Genomic DNA, 15,624 nt, shown 5'->3' with positions numbered 1-15,624 from the left:
ACCACAGTATAATCATGAAGGTAAATGATAGAAATGTCATAGGATGCATTTTGAAGTCAGCTAAATACATGTTTTATCTCACCATTAATTGACTGTAGCCCTTTGAAAACCAAGAATGCTTTCTTATGACCATGAAATAGGTCATGTAGAATAGGAAAGTTAATGACACAAGTGGTTACTACCCCAAAGTAGTATTTCGATACGAACAGGATTGAACATAATACCTAGCATAGAGTGGAGACTCAATGCATGTTGGTCCATTTAACTGAATTCAACTGAATAGCCTTGCTAGGAAAAAAAAAAAAGCAATATTTATTTTTGACTCATAAAATTATGAGTCCAGTGCTTTGTTTAAGCTATTTTCTTGTAAGCATGCTATTCTGTGGTCTCCTAGGATTTGGTCACATATTTTATTCTTCATTGTTCCCTAGCTGGTTCTGTACTCTGATATGTCATGTACTTCATCTTGACTCCCTGAATCAGTTGTAAGTTTGTGTAGGATAAACCAGGCCATACATGTCTCTGCCCCTCCTGGAGGCCGACCACATGCCCGCCTGCCTCATGGCAGAGCTCTCAGCTTCTGTGTAGTGTAGTCTTTTCTCAGGGATGGAAATGCTCTGGTAGGGCTTCACTCTTTCAGGAAGGCAGTGGTTTCTGTTACAATGACACCCAGTAGAGTAACTATTTAAATTTGTAAGTTCTTCTTCTGGGTGAGTTAGCACATGAGGTACTTCAAGAGCTTGATGGGAGCAGGTAGGAAGAGTCAGAGCTCTCTGCATGCTGCAAAGGCAGGTCTAAGGGAGGCCCAGCTGTGTGAGGTTCCAAGAGGGGCTTCGTGAGGGGTGAGGGATATGTGATTTTGGGGTGGATTAAGGGAGGATCATGTGAACAGTGTTTAGATTATTACTTTAAAAATGAGTAATAAACTGTTAGAGCTGACTTCAGTGAAGTGGTCAGCATACTTTAGCAGTGAAGTGTATTTCGTCTGTAATCTCTAATTTTAAGCTCAGTATTCCATGAATTTATTCCTTTTAATTTTTGTCATTGAAAAACATCATAGAGGTGAACTGAAACCACTACGCTCTTCCAAATGTGTTCTACCTCATGGTAAACATTGGGGATATCATTTTTCCTGACTCTGCAATGAGATTTTTTTCCTTTATGGCTAAAATTGCACTGTTTGTCGTGCTTGGCTTCAGTGTGAAGTTGGGGTGATAAAGCAGGTTCATTTTGCTTGGCTCATGAGAATGGTGGCTTTTCCCTTCTTTTTTTTTTGTTCCCCAGAGAGGTGGAGTTGCCATGACGGAACACATATTGTAATTATCATAGTTTTCTTCAAGATCTGGTCTGTACTCGCCTCATCTGTGAATTTCACATCAGACACTGGTCTTAAAGTCTCTGAACTCTGCAAGTCACTTGATGTGTGTCACCGCACTGGGGAGAGATGACACCTGGCTTGTCGCCATTAGGGACCACTTGTGGCCCAGGGAGCATTCTTTTCAGACTTAGAGTTATAAGTTGGCTGTGAAGGAAACGTGACAGACTTTTCTTCGCCTCCTACTTGGTGCTTACCTTTCATAGGGAGAGTGTGAGACATAATTCTGCTGCTTGGCTTCCCCCACAGAAGAACAAGTGGGTCCTTCTGCCTTTCCTCGCTGCAGCCCTCTTGAGGGGGAGTGGAGAGGCACAGGAGCTGCTGGTGAAGGGCAAGGGTGCCTTTGCAAAGGAGTGCCTCTGAGGCGGTCAGTTTTCACCCTGAGTTTCTATGACAGTGGACACTGCCGAGTGGAGTCTCATCTTGGTGACTGTGTGAATCTCCTCTGAATTCAGGCTTCAGGGCATCTCCTGGGAATACCACTGTGTGTTGGAGAGGCAGTCCAGCCACTCAGAGGGTCAAATCAGTTTTCACAAGTAGTTTTTAAACAAAAGTTTAAAAAAGCAAACCAATAGGCTGGGCACAGTGGCTCACACCTGTAATCCCCCAGCACTTTGGGAGGCTGAAGCAGGAGGATCACTTGAGCCCGGGAGCTTGAGACCAGCCTGGGCAACATAGTAAGACTCTGTAGCTACAAAAAATAAAAAAATTAGCCAGGCTTGTGGTGCATGCCTGTAGTCTCAGCTCCTCAGGAAGCTGAAGCAGAAGGATTGCTTGAATCCCAGAAATTGAGGCTGCGGTGAGCCATGATTGCACTGCTGCACTCCAGCCTGGGTGACAGAGCAAGACTCCATCTCAAAAACAAAAACCAAAAAACCAACAAAAGTGTTTACAGTGCATAAAACTCAGAAAACAATCACATTATTCAAAGGTAACCAAATATTGGTATATATTCTCTTAATGTATTTTCTATGCCTACACATATTTTCCCCCAAAAGGGTATCATACTGCTTTCGTCACCTAATGACCTATGATACATAGGTTCCATGTCAATAAAATATTCTTCATGTGATTTTTAGATGGTATGATAGCATTTCACCATCCAAATGATAGTACTGTTGTTTACTATTAAACATGCCCCTTTATTGGAAGCTGTCCCTTAGAATCTGTGACATCCCTATTAACAACTTCGAGGGCTTGTGAACATAACAGCATAGAACCCCAATCTCTAGGCAGTTAGGGGATTGTCCTCCAGGACATTCTTGGACTTAGGAGCAGGATCTCAATTCTCCAAGAAATGACAGTCTCGTGTTATTTTGGTTCCAAACAGGAAAGCTTTACGTTTTTTGATTGTGGTGTTCCATAAACCCCTACTGATATATTTTAATAATAAAAGTGGGTCTTAAAGAAAACTGGTCTGGTAGATGAGTCTCAGTTGGGCATTAAGGGAATAAGGTAGTAGTTGCTAGTCCAGATGCTGTCTGAGGCCAAGCATCGATTTTCTGGTGTCACCTTGCTGGCATGTGGGAACTGCATACGTGTTGTGTTTCCAGTGATACTTTTCTAGGGGACTCTGTGTTAAGGTTCTGGGACATTAAAAGCATCTATCATGGTTAGGATTTTATATTTGCCCTCATTTTGATAATGCAGAAGCCCGCAAAACATTTAGTAGCACATTTGTTATTTAACCCCTTTTATATCCTAGTTGAGCAGGAAACCTCCTTGCAGAGTCATTTTCACCATGAAATTTCTTGACTAACTGTAGTGCAAATTGAAGCAAATTCGAAAAATTCAGTGTCTCTTCCACCCATCTTTCTGCTTCCATCAAAACTCCATAATACCTTTTAACTCTGAAATTATTGTGTAATGTTAACAGAAGTTATATAATACAAGAAGGACCAGATAATTGAAGTAGCATCTGTTTAAGATTCAGATGTTTCTTTAATCAGGTACTCAGGGAGAAGTTAGGAACTGGCCCAGTAGCCATTGGCTGATATAGGAAAAAGTCACCACGCTTCAGAAGTTTGATGAGAATAAATCTCCTTGTGGAAAAGTAATTAGGTGTTACCTCCAGTGTGCATTTATTTGACCATCCTTGTCTGTCTTTCACTTTATCTTTGATTGATTAGCTATTAAGGCTAAGGATAGCCCCATCTGTTTTTGTTAGTGTTGATTAGGTTTCTCTGCAAATTTATTGAAATAATTGAACCCAAAAAGTTTTCTTCTGACTGTAAGTTGATTTGAAGATCATTCTGGCTTTCCAATAATTTTGATCTCTGTTTCCTCCCCTAACTTAATTCTTCTGTTTTGCTTATTTTCTATGGGATCAGTTTAAAAAAAAAAAAAAAAAAAACTGGAAAAACTCTTCTGTGATGGCATTCTAAGTTGTTTATACCATCCTGACAAGTTGTAGACCTTGGAGATTGTTCTAAGAGTTCTAAGATTGCAAAATCCAATGCTTGTGAAAACCTGCCAATAAAGCAGAGAGGGGTGGTCACTGGGGAGCTGGAGTCTTGTGTCCCATAAGGGACACAGCTGCTGTGAAGGGGTCACAGCTGCTTGGCTTCAGCCGATTGTGACCATTGGGGTGGAGGCAGGGTATTGCCAAACGATCTGATTTCTCAAGGGAAGCTGGAAATAGGGGTGTGTGTGTGTGTGTGTTGTGTGTGTGTGTGTGTGTGTGTGAGAGAGAGAGAGATTGAAATCTCTTTTATATGTTGTTTTAAATGTTTCTTAAAAAGTAGGGATCAAACAAAACATGTCTGGGGCCCAGATTAGGTCCACAAATGGCCGATTTGTAGCTTTTGCTCTAAGGAATAAGTTTTGCTTTGTCAGAAAATAATTAAGCAGGGTATGTGGATGCTGATTCACCCTAACGAGTTGAGATATTCCTATTTTAATCACCTTGAATAAGGAACTGCAACATACTTGACTGTAATGTTTAGATGAATCTATTGTAGCACATAACTCTCTTTAATCACATGCCATAACTCTGTCCTGCTATTTTATAATATCGGGTGCAGAGCAGAATTTTTTCAGAAGAAAGTGGAGTTTTTCTTAGGCTAATAGATGTCTAGCCAGCTGTCTACTTTTATGTATGACTTTCAGATTTCTAAATAGCAGTGTTCTGAATTGAACCAAAAGAATCTGTTAACATAATAGCTATAGGTTTCCAGAATCCTTGAATGTATTAGCAATTTAAAGTTGAAAAAGAATTGAGTCAATCTTGGTTCCTCTTAGTTATCAGATGATTTATTCATATAATTTCTTTTCCTTTCTTTAAAGATTTGAACATGGAATTCAATCCTTCAGATCATCCTCGGGCCAGCACAATATTCCTCAGTAAATCTCAGACAGACGGTAGGTCCTTAATTTATGCTTCTTTTTTAAAAAAAGGCTTATGTTGGTACTTCGCCTAGTTTTGGTTTCTCACTAGATTTAATTTTCAATATGAAATAGAGTCCCTTTAGTGACCCACACATATACTGTTTAATGGTAGATCTTTGGGGATTTTTTTCTTTTGCAGTGTTTTTAGAATTTCCTATTTGAAGCATCTATCCTCATTTTGTCAATCAGCTGTATTATTTCTACATACTTTGTGTCATGAGAGTTTCTACCCTAAGAGTCAGAAATTTTCCTTTTAGAATTGATATTTGCATAATTTCCCATAAGATCAGAAGTATTTGTTAATTTAGACAGTATGTAAAAGAAAGCAAAATATAATCCTTAAATACAAGTACCACTAACTAGCTCTGTTGTGTCAGTTGAGAGCTGAATTGAACCCGTACACTAGGTGCAGATTTTTTTTTTTTTTGCCACCTCTATAATAATAACAACCATATCTAAATTTATTCTTATAGATCGTACAATCTTTGTGGTTCATCCCAGGTGTGTGTGGAATTTCTCCTAGGGGTTTTCTCTCTTTTCAGCCCCTTCCCTGGGCCTTGGCTGCAAAGGAGAGAAAAGATAAAACTTACACAATGTGGCAAACACACATCTTCATTGGATTCCTATAGAAAAAGGTGGCAGGAGAAACTTGTTAAATTATGACATCGTGACCAGGATATTACTTTAGGATGCTGGAGTCCTGCATGATTCTATTCCTAACTTTTTGGGCAATTGCTAAGCTTTAATTTGGAGAAGATCCGAAATGGACTAGAAAATAACCAAACATGTTTAAGATAGTAAGTTCATATATGAGAATTGATAACACTTCAGTAACAGATAACAATTTTGGCAAGGTATAGTGCTGATTTAATATTATTGGGAATCTTTGGTTAAGCAAGACACTGACTTGATTTGAAAGAGTTTGATGTGTTTATGAAAAGTAAACACTTCCAAGAATAAATTAATATAGGCATCAAGTATTTAGGTTGGTGCAAAATTAATTTCGGTTTTTGCCATTAAAAGTAATGGCAAAACTGAAGTAAGTTTTTGGTGTGCTGGATACAAAAGAAACATTTTTTTTCCTCTGGTGAAGCAGGAAGCCATTGGGAGGGGTGGGATAATACAAAGGAAGGAGAGTGGCAATGAAGATGGGTGTTTAGAACCATGAAAAATGAGGGTCAAAACCAAGTTTTGCAGATACTTACTGATAGTACTATAAAAACAAGAAACAAAGTTGGCTTACTTTCAGGTTTCATTCTTGCTTCTTGTGAACTCAGGGTGCACACCAACTTCATTCAGAAGATGTGCTAACAAGATTCCCATGAAATTGCATTAGAGCCTCTAAGTGGATTTCCCAAACCTTGGTTGTCCTGGTAGAAGGAAACTTGACCTAAGTCAGGGTTGTTCCAGACTTAGCTTAGGGAACTCTATCTTCCCTCATCACCTTTGCACTAGATATCTTTCCCTTTCCTCTTCTGGAACATCAGGGCATCAATTACTCTGACCTCTCTGTTTATTGCTTCAGTTTCTTTTTAAATGCTGGATCTTTCTACTCAACATGTAAACATACACGAGCCTCACAGAAAAAGGGAAAATAACCAATATCTCTCTTCAGGTGAAAGCTTCTATGCCATATCTACCTCTCTCCCTGTCCACTCTCCCATTGGGAACTTCCTCCTACTCCTGCCATTCTGTGGAGCATTGCGGTAGAGTGACCTAAGGACATTTTCTCTTCTTGGGCTATTGCCCACATATGTGGCACTTGCTGTCACCAAGAATTCCGTGCTTTTAAAAAACTTTTTGGCCTTCTGTTTTCAGATGGGCAATTTGCTGAAATTAAGTGCCACTAATGAACAATTGCTTTATAAATAATTAGAAAAAAATCAATTTTAAAAATAAGTAGATTTGGTAACTTTAATGAATTAATTATTTGGTGACATGATAATCAGAGAATTGGCTACTTGGTGAATTGGCTTTTGGCAAATTGGTCCTGAGAAATCCTGCCCTTCTGAAAACTCCTTCTCAGACATCTTCATAAACTTCTATTTGTCCCTCTAATGTAGTATTTCCCAGGGTCTCTCCTTTACCCTCTAACTTTTTGATTTGCACACAGTTCCTCATGGCATTTGTGTTAACTGTCATGTCTAACCATATTTTTCTCTGGACTGTTCAAAATGCATGTATTCAGCTGCTTGCTGGACATCTTTCCAGTGAAGGCTGTAGGTTCCCCTGACTCAGTATGTCCCAGACAGAACTTAAGAATTCCAGTTAACTTTCTGCGTTGTCTACCCTGCCCAGGTCCCTAAGCCAAGAAGGGCTTTGGATTTTCCTAGACTCTCCTCTTCTCAGAGGCGGGCAGCGGTGCCGGAGATACATTTCTTCCCAGCTCCAGGTTCGGTGACATTGTATTGACGGCATGAAATAGCCATAGTCAAGAGTATTTACACCATGGAAATTGGCAAATGCTACAAATCAGAGCATTTTTTTTTTTTTTTTTTTTTTGAGGCGAAGTCTCGCTCTATCGCCCAGGCTGGAGTGCAGTGGCCAGATCTCGGCTCACTGCAAGCTCCGCCTCCCGGGTTTTACGCCATTCTCCTGCCTCAGCCTCCCGAGTAGCTGGGACTACAGGCGCCCGCCACCTCGCCCGGCTAGTTTTTGTATTTTTTAGTAGAGACGGGGTTTCACTGTGTTAGCCAGGATGGTCTCGATCTCCTGACCTCGTGATCCGCCCGTCTCGGCCTCCCAAAGTGCTGGGATTACAGGCTTGAGCCACCGCGCCCGGCCCCAAATCAGAGCATTTTTAAAACACATGACTGTTAAACATTTACTAGCACACCATTGCATCCAGGCATTCCAAGGTGTACTCAGTTTCATCTCTTACCCAGCCTTGAACCTGACCACTATTTCCTATTGCAGTTGCTGCCGCCTTAGTTCAGACTCAGTTCCCCACCTGTGTTACTGCAGCAGCCTCTAGACTGGGCTCCCTGCCCTTGACCTCATCCCTCCCTAGTCCCGGGTCTGTGCTGCCGCTAGCTAACAGGACTTCCCATGAATCAGATATGATTGTGCCACTGGCTTCCTTAACCTTTCTTAAGGGCTCCCCAGTTGCTTTAGAGTTAAATTTCAAACATCTTAGCATGGAATATGAGGCCCATCGTGATCCAGCCTCTGCCTTCCTTCCCAGCAACTTCCTCTCTTCTTTGTGTACTTCTGAGCTTCCACCATACTGAAATCACTTGCTTCCTCAAGTCTGCCACTTGCCTCACACCTGGATTTCTCCTCCCCTTTTTCACACAGCTGATTTCTTCTGTCCTCCAGGCTCCTCCTGCTGTTACTTCCTCCTTGAGGGTCTCTTTGACCCATCAGGCTGGGTTGAGTGGACCCTTGGTGAGCTCCCATAGGAGTAGCCTGTGGATCTTTCTTCATCGTCAGAACCATACTGTGGAATTTAAAACCACCTTTCTGTCTTTACCACCCGCTAGCCCCTAGAGGAAAAGGCGCACGTGATACTGGATGTCAGTATTCCTTGTGCCAACCTGACTGGTTGAAAGAAGGAAGATGACAAAACCTGGAAACATTCTTGGTTTGATTGTGATAATTCATCACTTGGATAAACTTATGTTTCCATTACAAGACCACAGCTGTGGATCTTCTACTCTATTTTTTTTCTAATTGGAAGAAATGTAGTCTGAGACAGTAATGCATACTTCTGGTAGAGTCCTTTCTTTTGAATCTGGTGATCTCTTTCCTTCATTCAGGTTGATGTACTTCGACAGTAGTTTAGATTTGATTTGTGAATAGGGAGCCATAGTTGGGATGAGGACAGTCATGTTAGGGCAGCTGTTGCTTGGACCACAGACATGCAGCTCCTGGGTCTTGACAGCTGTGTTTCTGCAGACCCCACATTCTCTTTCCCCTCAGCACTTTATGATCTGACAGACAAGTTGTCGGCCATGCATCCCACCTCCCAGCTGTTCACTAGACTGATTTAGATGGCACCTGCATGATGTCATCAAGAGTTTTCGTGATTGCTGAATTCCTTTTCCTTCTGGATATCCAAGAGATTTAGGCTGGACATGGAACTTTTTTCTTGTTCCAAGCAGGAGAATAGTATTAAACTCCAACAAACTGAGTAAGTAGCCTGCTCATCAGACCCCTCCAGAGGCTGAAGGTAAGGGTATTTTATTCAAAACCAGAGTGACTGCTTTCTTTCTTCACACAAAGAGGATGGCATTGCAGACTTTGTACAGGAGCCGTTCAGCAAAGAAGGGACCAAGAGTTCCTCCTGGGGGTGGAGAAGTTTGCCAGGCCAGAGAGAAGTTTGAGGCCTGCCACGGTTTTTCATGCTACTCTCATTACTTGTGGGGAAGAATTGTAGTTCCTCATGTCCTTTCCTTTTCTGTACTTATTTTAGTTAATCATTGTCAGAGATGTGAGAGCTTAATATTCTTAAATAATATGAGAAAGCAGCCAAGCCACATCTTTTTCCTTTTAATTAGTATGATTTTTAGAGATTTATTGTCTTAACAAAGAATTTGGAGGAAAAAACCCTAAGTGTGCGAAATCTATGTTTCTCAGGAGTCCCTTGAAATAATTAAAGGAATAAAAACTGTCCATCCCTTGAGTGACTTGAAGCCAAAGTAGAAACATTAAAATTCAGAAATAAAAATATGTCATAGTTTTTGTTGCACAACATTTTAGAAATACAGAAATTGAAAAAATACTCTGTGGCTGTCCTCATTGGGGTGGTGTTTTGGTTCCTGGGCAGTGTTGAACTTCTGCATGGTGAAACAACTGCCCTTTTTGTCCTCCTTTTATCTAGCATTTAGGAGCAACTTTCCGCTGCCCTGTCGGGATCACTTGCCTCTGAGCGCTGTCATGACCTTGCTTTCCCCACCTCACTTGCATTCCCAGCTGTCTTTAGCTCCTTTGTGTGTGCAGATGCTGGGATGCCCCTTTCTCTAGCTGCCCTCAGTTGCTCGGTGTGTCTCCTCAGGGCATGTCAAGTGCCATAGGGAAGACCTAAGCATACACCAGTGATTTTCATGCTTTGTTCCTTTGCTTACATACCATGGAAAACAATTTTGAAAAACAACTCCCTCAGGCATTTTTATGTTGACCTTAAAATTTTTTTACCTCATCAAAGCACATAATTTCTGATGTATTATAAATGTTGATTTTTTAAAATAAACTGTCTTTAACAAATGTTTCAGATGAAATTTAATACCATAGTGATTTGATACCCTTCAGTCCTTTAAAAATGTATGAACATGCTCCTCTTGAACAGTTGGAAATTTCATATCACTCCTTTATCATCTTGAATTTGTATTTCCATTCTATTTTCTCCATAAAATTTTATAGTAGTATGATATATTTTGATTTTAGAAAGTCATTTATCACACTATCATATTCTTTTCTATAAACATATGACCTAGGCCGGGCGCAGTGGCTCATGCCTGTAATCCCAGCACTGTGGGAGGGTGAGGCAAGTGGATCACGAGGTCAGGAGATCAAGACCATCCTGGCTAAGAGTGAAACCCTGTCTCTACTAAAAATACAAAAAATTAGCCAGGCGTGGTGGCGGATGCCTGTACGTTTTAACGAATAATTATTAAACAGAAAAGTGAAATACTTTTTGGAAAAACATTCCTTGGTGAGATGCTTCTGTGGTTGGATATTACTTATTGCTGAAACGAGGCACTTTTCATCATCAAAGCCTTTGTTTATTTTGTTTGTTTTGTTTTGTTTTTGAGATGGAGTGCAGGCTGGAGTGCAGTGGCACGATCTCAGCTCACTGCAAGCTCCGCCTTCTGGGTTCACACTATTCTCCTGCCTCAGTCTCTCGAGTAGCTGGGACTACAGGCGCCCGCCACCACGCCCAGCTAATTTTTTGTATTTTTGGTAGAGACGGGGTTTCACCATGTTAGCCAGGATGGTCTTGATCTCCTGACCTCGTGATCCTCCCACCTTGGCCTCCCAAAGTGCTGGGATTACAGATGTGAGCCACTGCACCTGGCCAGGCCTTTGTTTTTATAGATGTAAGTGCTGAGGAACTTTGTTCATCTATATAAATAGATAGAAATAGAAAGAGTTTTATTATAGTCATATCATTGAATTCTTTCTACTTTGTCTAGTTTATATGTCGAAAAATCTCCAAGGGATTTATCAACCAAAATAATTCCTAATAATCAGCTACAGTTCAGTTTTGTTCCCTTTCAGTTTTATTGACAGTAGAGAACTGGAATCTATTTGATTTGCAAAAGAGTTACTCAGAGGCGTCACTCATTTTTACAGTTTCTGGGAAGTACATCAAAAAAGGTTTACCAAATGTAACACATGACTTTTAATTATATCTACTACTCTACATTTGGTGGCACCTAGCTTAACCTGAAACCCTTGGGAGCTTTGGGAGAATAAATCTAGGCTTCATCTTAGAACACCTTCCCTGACTGCTGCCCCACTGCAGTCTGCATGCCCCTCTGTCGCTGCAGAGATCTTCACTGTATCGTAATTTATTCCAAGTCTTCACGTTTGTATATCTCTGGCATTCACAGTGCCAGACCCATAGAAGGAACTCAAATATATGTTGAATTGAGCAACCCCCACCTGCTCTTTTCCTCCGAACTAATGTTTTCAGCTTCTCTTTTGTTTTAAATATATTTTCCTCAGAATGCTACAGGTTCTTCATATGACTTTGTTGGTAAAGCCAGGCATCATAGTCAATCCAGCCAGTCAAATCAGTCTTACTTTCTTTTTAATTAGATATTTATTTTTATTTTTGCCTGTCACACCTGTTTCTTATAATCAGTCTTACTTTCTGTCAGAAAAAGTCTGATTTTATTTTTCCAATTCATATAACATGTTAATGTGCATGCCCATGGCTGCCTTTGTGCTTCTGATCATAAATGGCCAGACAGGTGCAGGGGAGTGCATGCCTGGACAGCAGTCTGCGGTCTGCTGCACCTTCCCACCCTGCCCTTTGCCCTCCTGCTCTGCTGCCCTCACTGCTCCCTGAGCTTTGCTTGGGAGTCTAACGCCTCAAGAGGCAGGTCCTGTTGGAAACCTTCCTCACTATGATATCTGTAAACTCAGAGCCAGAAGTCTTTCCAGCACCCCTCCAGGGAAAATCCATAGGACAAAGAAGCATCCAGGTTGTGCCACAGGAGGCTGGCAGGAGAGGAAAGACACATGAACCTGGTTTGAAGGTGGTTACCACAACCCCAGTGGCTGCTTGTCTTTTTGTCTGGCGCCCCTGGAGGTTTTCACACCAGGTAGGTGCAGGTCCCAGCTCGGGTGTGCCTGCCTTTCTTTGTGAAGCTGTGAGGGAGGAAGGTGGTTCCTGCATCACACCTCAGCCCTTTTAAAGATCTCTTTGAATACTTGGTTTGGGGACCTTTGCTCTAGTCTAGCCCTAAGTTACTTGTGACAGACCATTTCAATAAAAGAATTGCAAAAACTACTACCTCACCTGTCTTTCCCTCTAGTTTGGGGTGTGTGGAGGAGGGTGGGTACTCAAAAGCCATGAGTAGTTGAGTATGCAGACAGGTTCATTTGTGCGTGCTGGGCTGCCCATGCCCTCGCCAGCCTGTGGCCACCCCGGTGGCAGGGAACTAGCCTCTGGCTTCCAGTTAGGTAAGGCTCTAGGACCCAGCTCTGTCTTAGGCCCTTGCCTGCCATTAGTTGGATTTACAGTCACATAATCTCTTGGGTCATAACTTCCTGTAAATTGACAGTGGGCACACCTGTCTCCTCAGACAGTTGCTCTCCTGAAGCAGTAGGGTGAGTCCCAGGCACACAGCGAGCCCTCAGCAATGTCTGCTCATTACTTGTGATGTAACAGGTACTTTGGGATCCTCACTGGGAATCCCTTGAGCCAACCTCTCCCAGGACCCCTGGCAAGGAGGAGCCACCCCGTCCTGGCACTGTAAGCATGCATTCCAGAGGTGTTTCCTACCGCCTGGTAGGCAGCCAGTCTGGAAATCATACTTGCTCCTTGGGGTTGGCATGTCCATATCAGAAGTCAGCATCTTTCCTCTCCTGCTAGCTTTCTCTCCCTCATCATCTATTTTTTTTTTTTTTTTTTTTTGAGACGCTCTGTCACCCAGGCTGGAGTACAGTGGCACGATCCTGGCTCACTGCAAGCTCCTTCTGCTGGGTTCACGCCATTCTCCTGCCTCAGCCTCCCGAGTAGCTTGGACTACAGGCGCCTGCCACCACTCCTGACTAATTTTTTTGTATTTTTTGTAGATATAGGGTTTCACCGTGTTAGTCAGGATGGTCTCGATCTCCTGACCTCCTCTCCTCCTTCCTCACCTGGTCTGTGGCAAGGCCCTTTCCCAGCCTCCTGCTTCCATCATGTCCTGTCTCACCTTTCTTCCACCTGCCTGCAAGTGGAGCTTCTCTTAGGCTCCTCCCTGTCTGACCGTCTGTTTCCTCACCAGTGGAACAGTGAGATGCCAGCACACACACACAGCCCTTTTCACCTTCTTGTGGGTCCCCTCCCCTGCAGGCCTGCAAGACCATCACCTGTGGGATGCTCTGCCCACAACACCTGCCCTCTGCCCCTGCTGACCCAATGACTGCCTCGTAGGTGATGCTCCCCTGTTTCCCTTCATTCCATTGATTCTGATAGACACCTTTACTTGGCTGGAACACCTCTGAAATCAGCACAGTGACTTGCCAAAATTTAATTGGCGTTTTTTTTTTTTTCTTTCTTAGTGACACATAGAGTAATGGTTTGCCAGAAAATCAGTGGCATTACGTTCAGTGCAGTTTGCATATTCCTCCGTGTGGAGGTGATGATTTTTATGGTATAGAAATAAATAGCCTGTTTATCTGCTGGATTGCGTCTTGCTCATGAATAGAAACTGTGCCTTACACATTCCATAGTCTCTGCAGTGGCTAGCACATAGAAGAAACTTACAAGGACAGGGGAATGAAAGAATGAAGGCAGGGCATCATGACCCACCCTGGGCAGACCTGCTGTGGCACAGTGGCAGTCTTCCTGAGTAGTGGCTTTCTGTTTTGTGTTGCAGCTTTACCTTCTCCTACCTTCCCTAGCTTTGTTAGAAAACAACACATCCATTATTTAGGGACAGGAGGATGTAGGCTCAGGTGGTGTGTTTGGGCTTTCCTATTCTGGGTCAGAACTCCTCATACCGTGCCACCCTCAGGCCAGCTCTCCCCTCTCCCCTCTGCAGTCTTCTCTTGAGGTGCATGGGGGAGGGGAGGGCAGGTGTCAGATCTCTTGGCCAGGTCTTGCCCTGTAAGTCAGATGCACAGGAGAGGCGCTCTTTGGGTGCCGTGGCTCACTTTTCTTGGGAACATCATCCAACTCCAGTATTTCGTCTCTTGGGCTTTCCAGTGTGGAGAAAGCTGCCGATATAGTACAAACTCAAATGAATCATTTAGACCCAGAATGTCAGTTTTCTCAGTATGCCTTTTATCATATCCTCTCTCCTGACCTGCCCTGTTCCCAGGGCTCAGTGAGCACAGATCCAGAATAGAGGTTAGCAGGGATAATTCCCCCAGGCTGGGGGAGTTTGATGCCCTGTCTACCACAGCCTTGTCTTACTGTTAAACAGCACTTGTGGCCTGCTGGTAGCCATAAACTCTTACTTTTCAGTTCTCTTTTTAAAAACTCTGAGCACCTGAATTTCTCCTTCAGTTGGCACAGACTGACAACCTTGTAAATACTTTTCATAGCTTACCATGTTTATAGCTTACCTTACGTGCTATGTTTTCAGCTGGCTGCCCTGTGACATCTAGGGAGGCAGCTGAATTTCAGGATAATCTGATGCGGTCACCATATAAGAATAGTTAATGCCTTGGAATGATTGCCTGAAGATAGCAATCCTCTGGAATCAGACTGCCTGAGCTGGAGGCTTAGATCCAACACTCTCCACATAATCTTGGTGCATATGATCCGTCCACATGATTTCCCTGAACCTCAGTTTTATCACTGTAAAATGGAGTTAGTACCTCTTTGTGAGATTGTCAGGAGGACTAAATGCATAATCCATCAAAGCACCGAGCCCTGTACGTAAGGCAGCATAAGTTCTCAGTAAATACAATCCTTACTCTGGAGTGTAGGTTCTCATTTGTTCAGTTGGATTGAGTTTCTACCCTGACTTGGGTCTGTGCCATCTTCTAGCTTGTCTGTGCTGACAGCTCCTCTGTGCTGACTGTGACACCTTGCACCAGAACACTGGGCCTGACCAGGAGGAGAAGGGATGGATGCCAGGACAAGAGTAGAGGGTGGCTTCTGTGCACTGCTGTGCCCTGTCCCGTCTTTCTGTGTTTCTTTGATAAAGATAGATCATGGACCCCCACATCTTAGAGTTGCTTCCAAGCTAGGCACAGTGGCTCACTCCTGTAATCCCAGCACTTTGGGAGGCTGAGCGGGGAGGATTGCTTGAGCCCAGGAGTTCAAGACCAGCCTGGACAGCATAGTGAGACCCCACCCCCCGCTGCGATTTCTACAAAAAAAATAAAGATTTAAAAAAAAAAAAAAAGAGTTGCTTCAACACACCTTGGAAGCAAACCAGAAGGAGGCCAGGTCTGAAATTATGTCAGCCAGCATTTGATAGCAGCTCGTTATAATAGAATACACAACACTTTAAGTCTTACTTAAAAAATAAAATGATAACCTCACCTCCACCATGTGTCAGGATAGATTTCTGATGGATTGACTAGTGGTAGAGTAAAGGTAACAAATACAATCATAATCATCTAGAAATAGTATACATGAATATTTAGTGTCAGAATGGGGAAGGGGCATGTAAGTTTGTAGAAGCAATGGAGGAAATTGCCAAAGTGAAAACTCATGTCAAAATGCATCCTAACAATGAAATCATCAGTGA

General features: G+C 42.7%; 1 protein-coding gene across 8 annotated transcripts in view; it reads left to right on the top strand.

The window, feature by feature from the left end:
- CCNY (cyclin Y) overlaps window positions 1-15,624 on the top strand; it is a 331,884-nt gene that overhangs the window by 234,348 nt on the left and 81,912 nt on the right. For 7 of the 8 annotated variants that reach the window (XM_033222418.1, XM_033223581.1, XM_033225995.1 and 4 more), the window contains one exon: window positions 4,661-4,735. In XM_033222418.1, the coding sequence (XP_033078309.1) occupies window positions 4,661-4,735 (75 nt within the window). Of the gene's footprint in view, window positions 1-4,660; window positions 4,736-15,624 lie in introns of those variants that run through there. The other variant, XM_033226860.1, reaches the window with a different exon arrangement.

The sequence above is a fragment of the Trachypithecus francoisi genome, unplaced genomic scaffold (genome assembly GCF_009764315.1).
Source record: "Trachypithecus francoisi isolate TF-2019V2 unplaced genomic scaffold, Tfra_2.0 Contig00025, whole genome shotgun sequence".
Taxonomy (NCBI): domain Eukaryota; kingdom Metazoa; phylum Chordata; class Mammalia; order Primates; family Cercopithecidae; genus Trachypithecus; species Trachypithecus francoisi.
The sequence above is the reverse complement of the archived record's forward strand: the minus strand, read 5'-3'. Positions and strand labels throughout refer to the sequence as shown.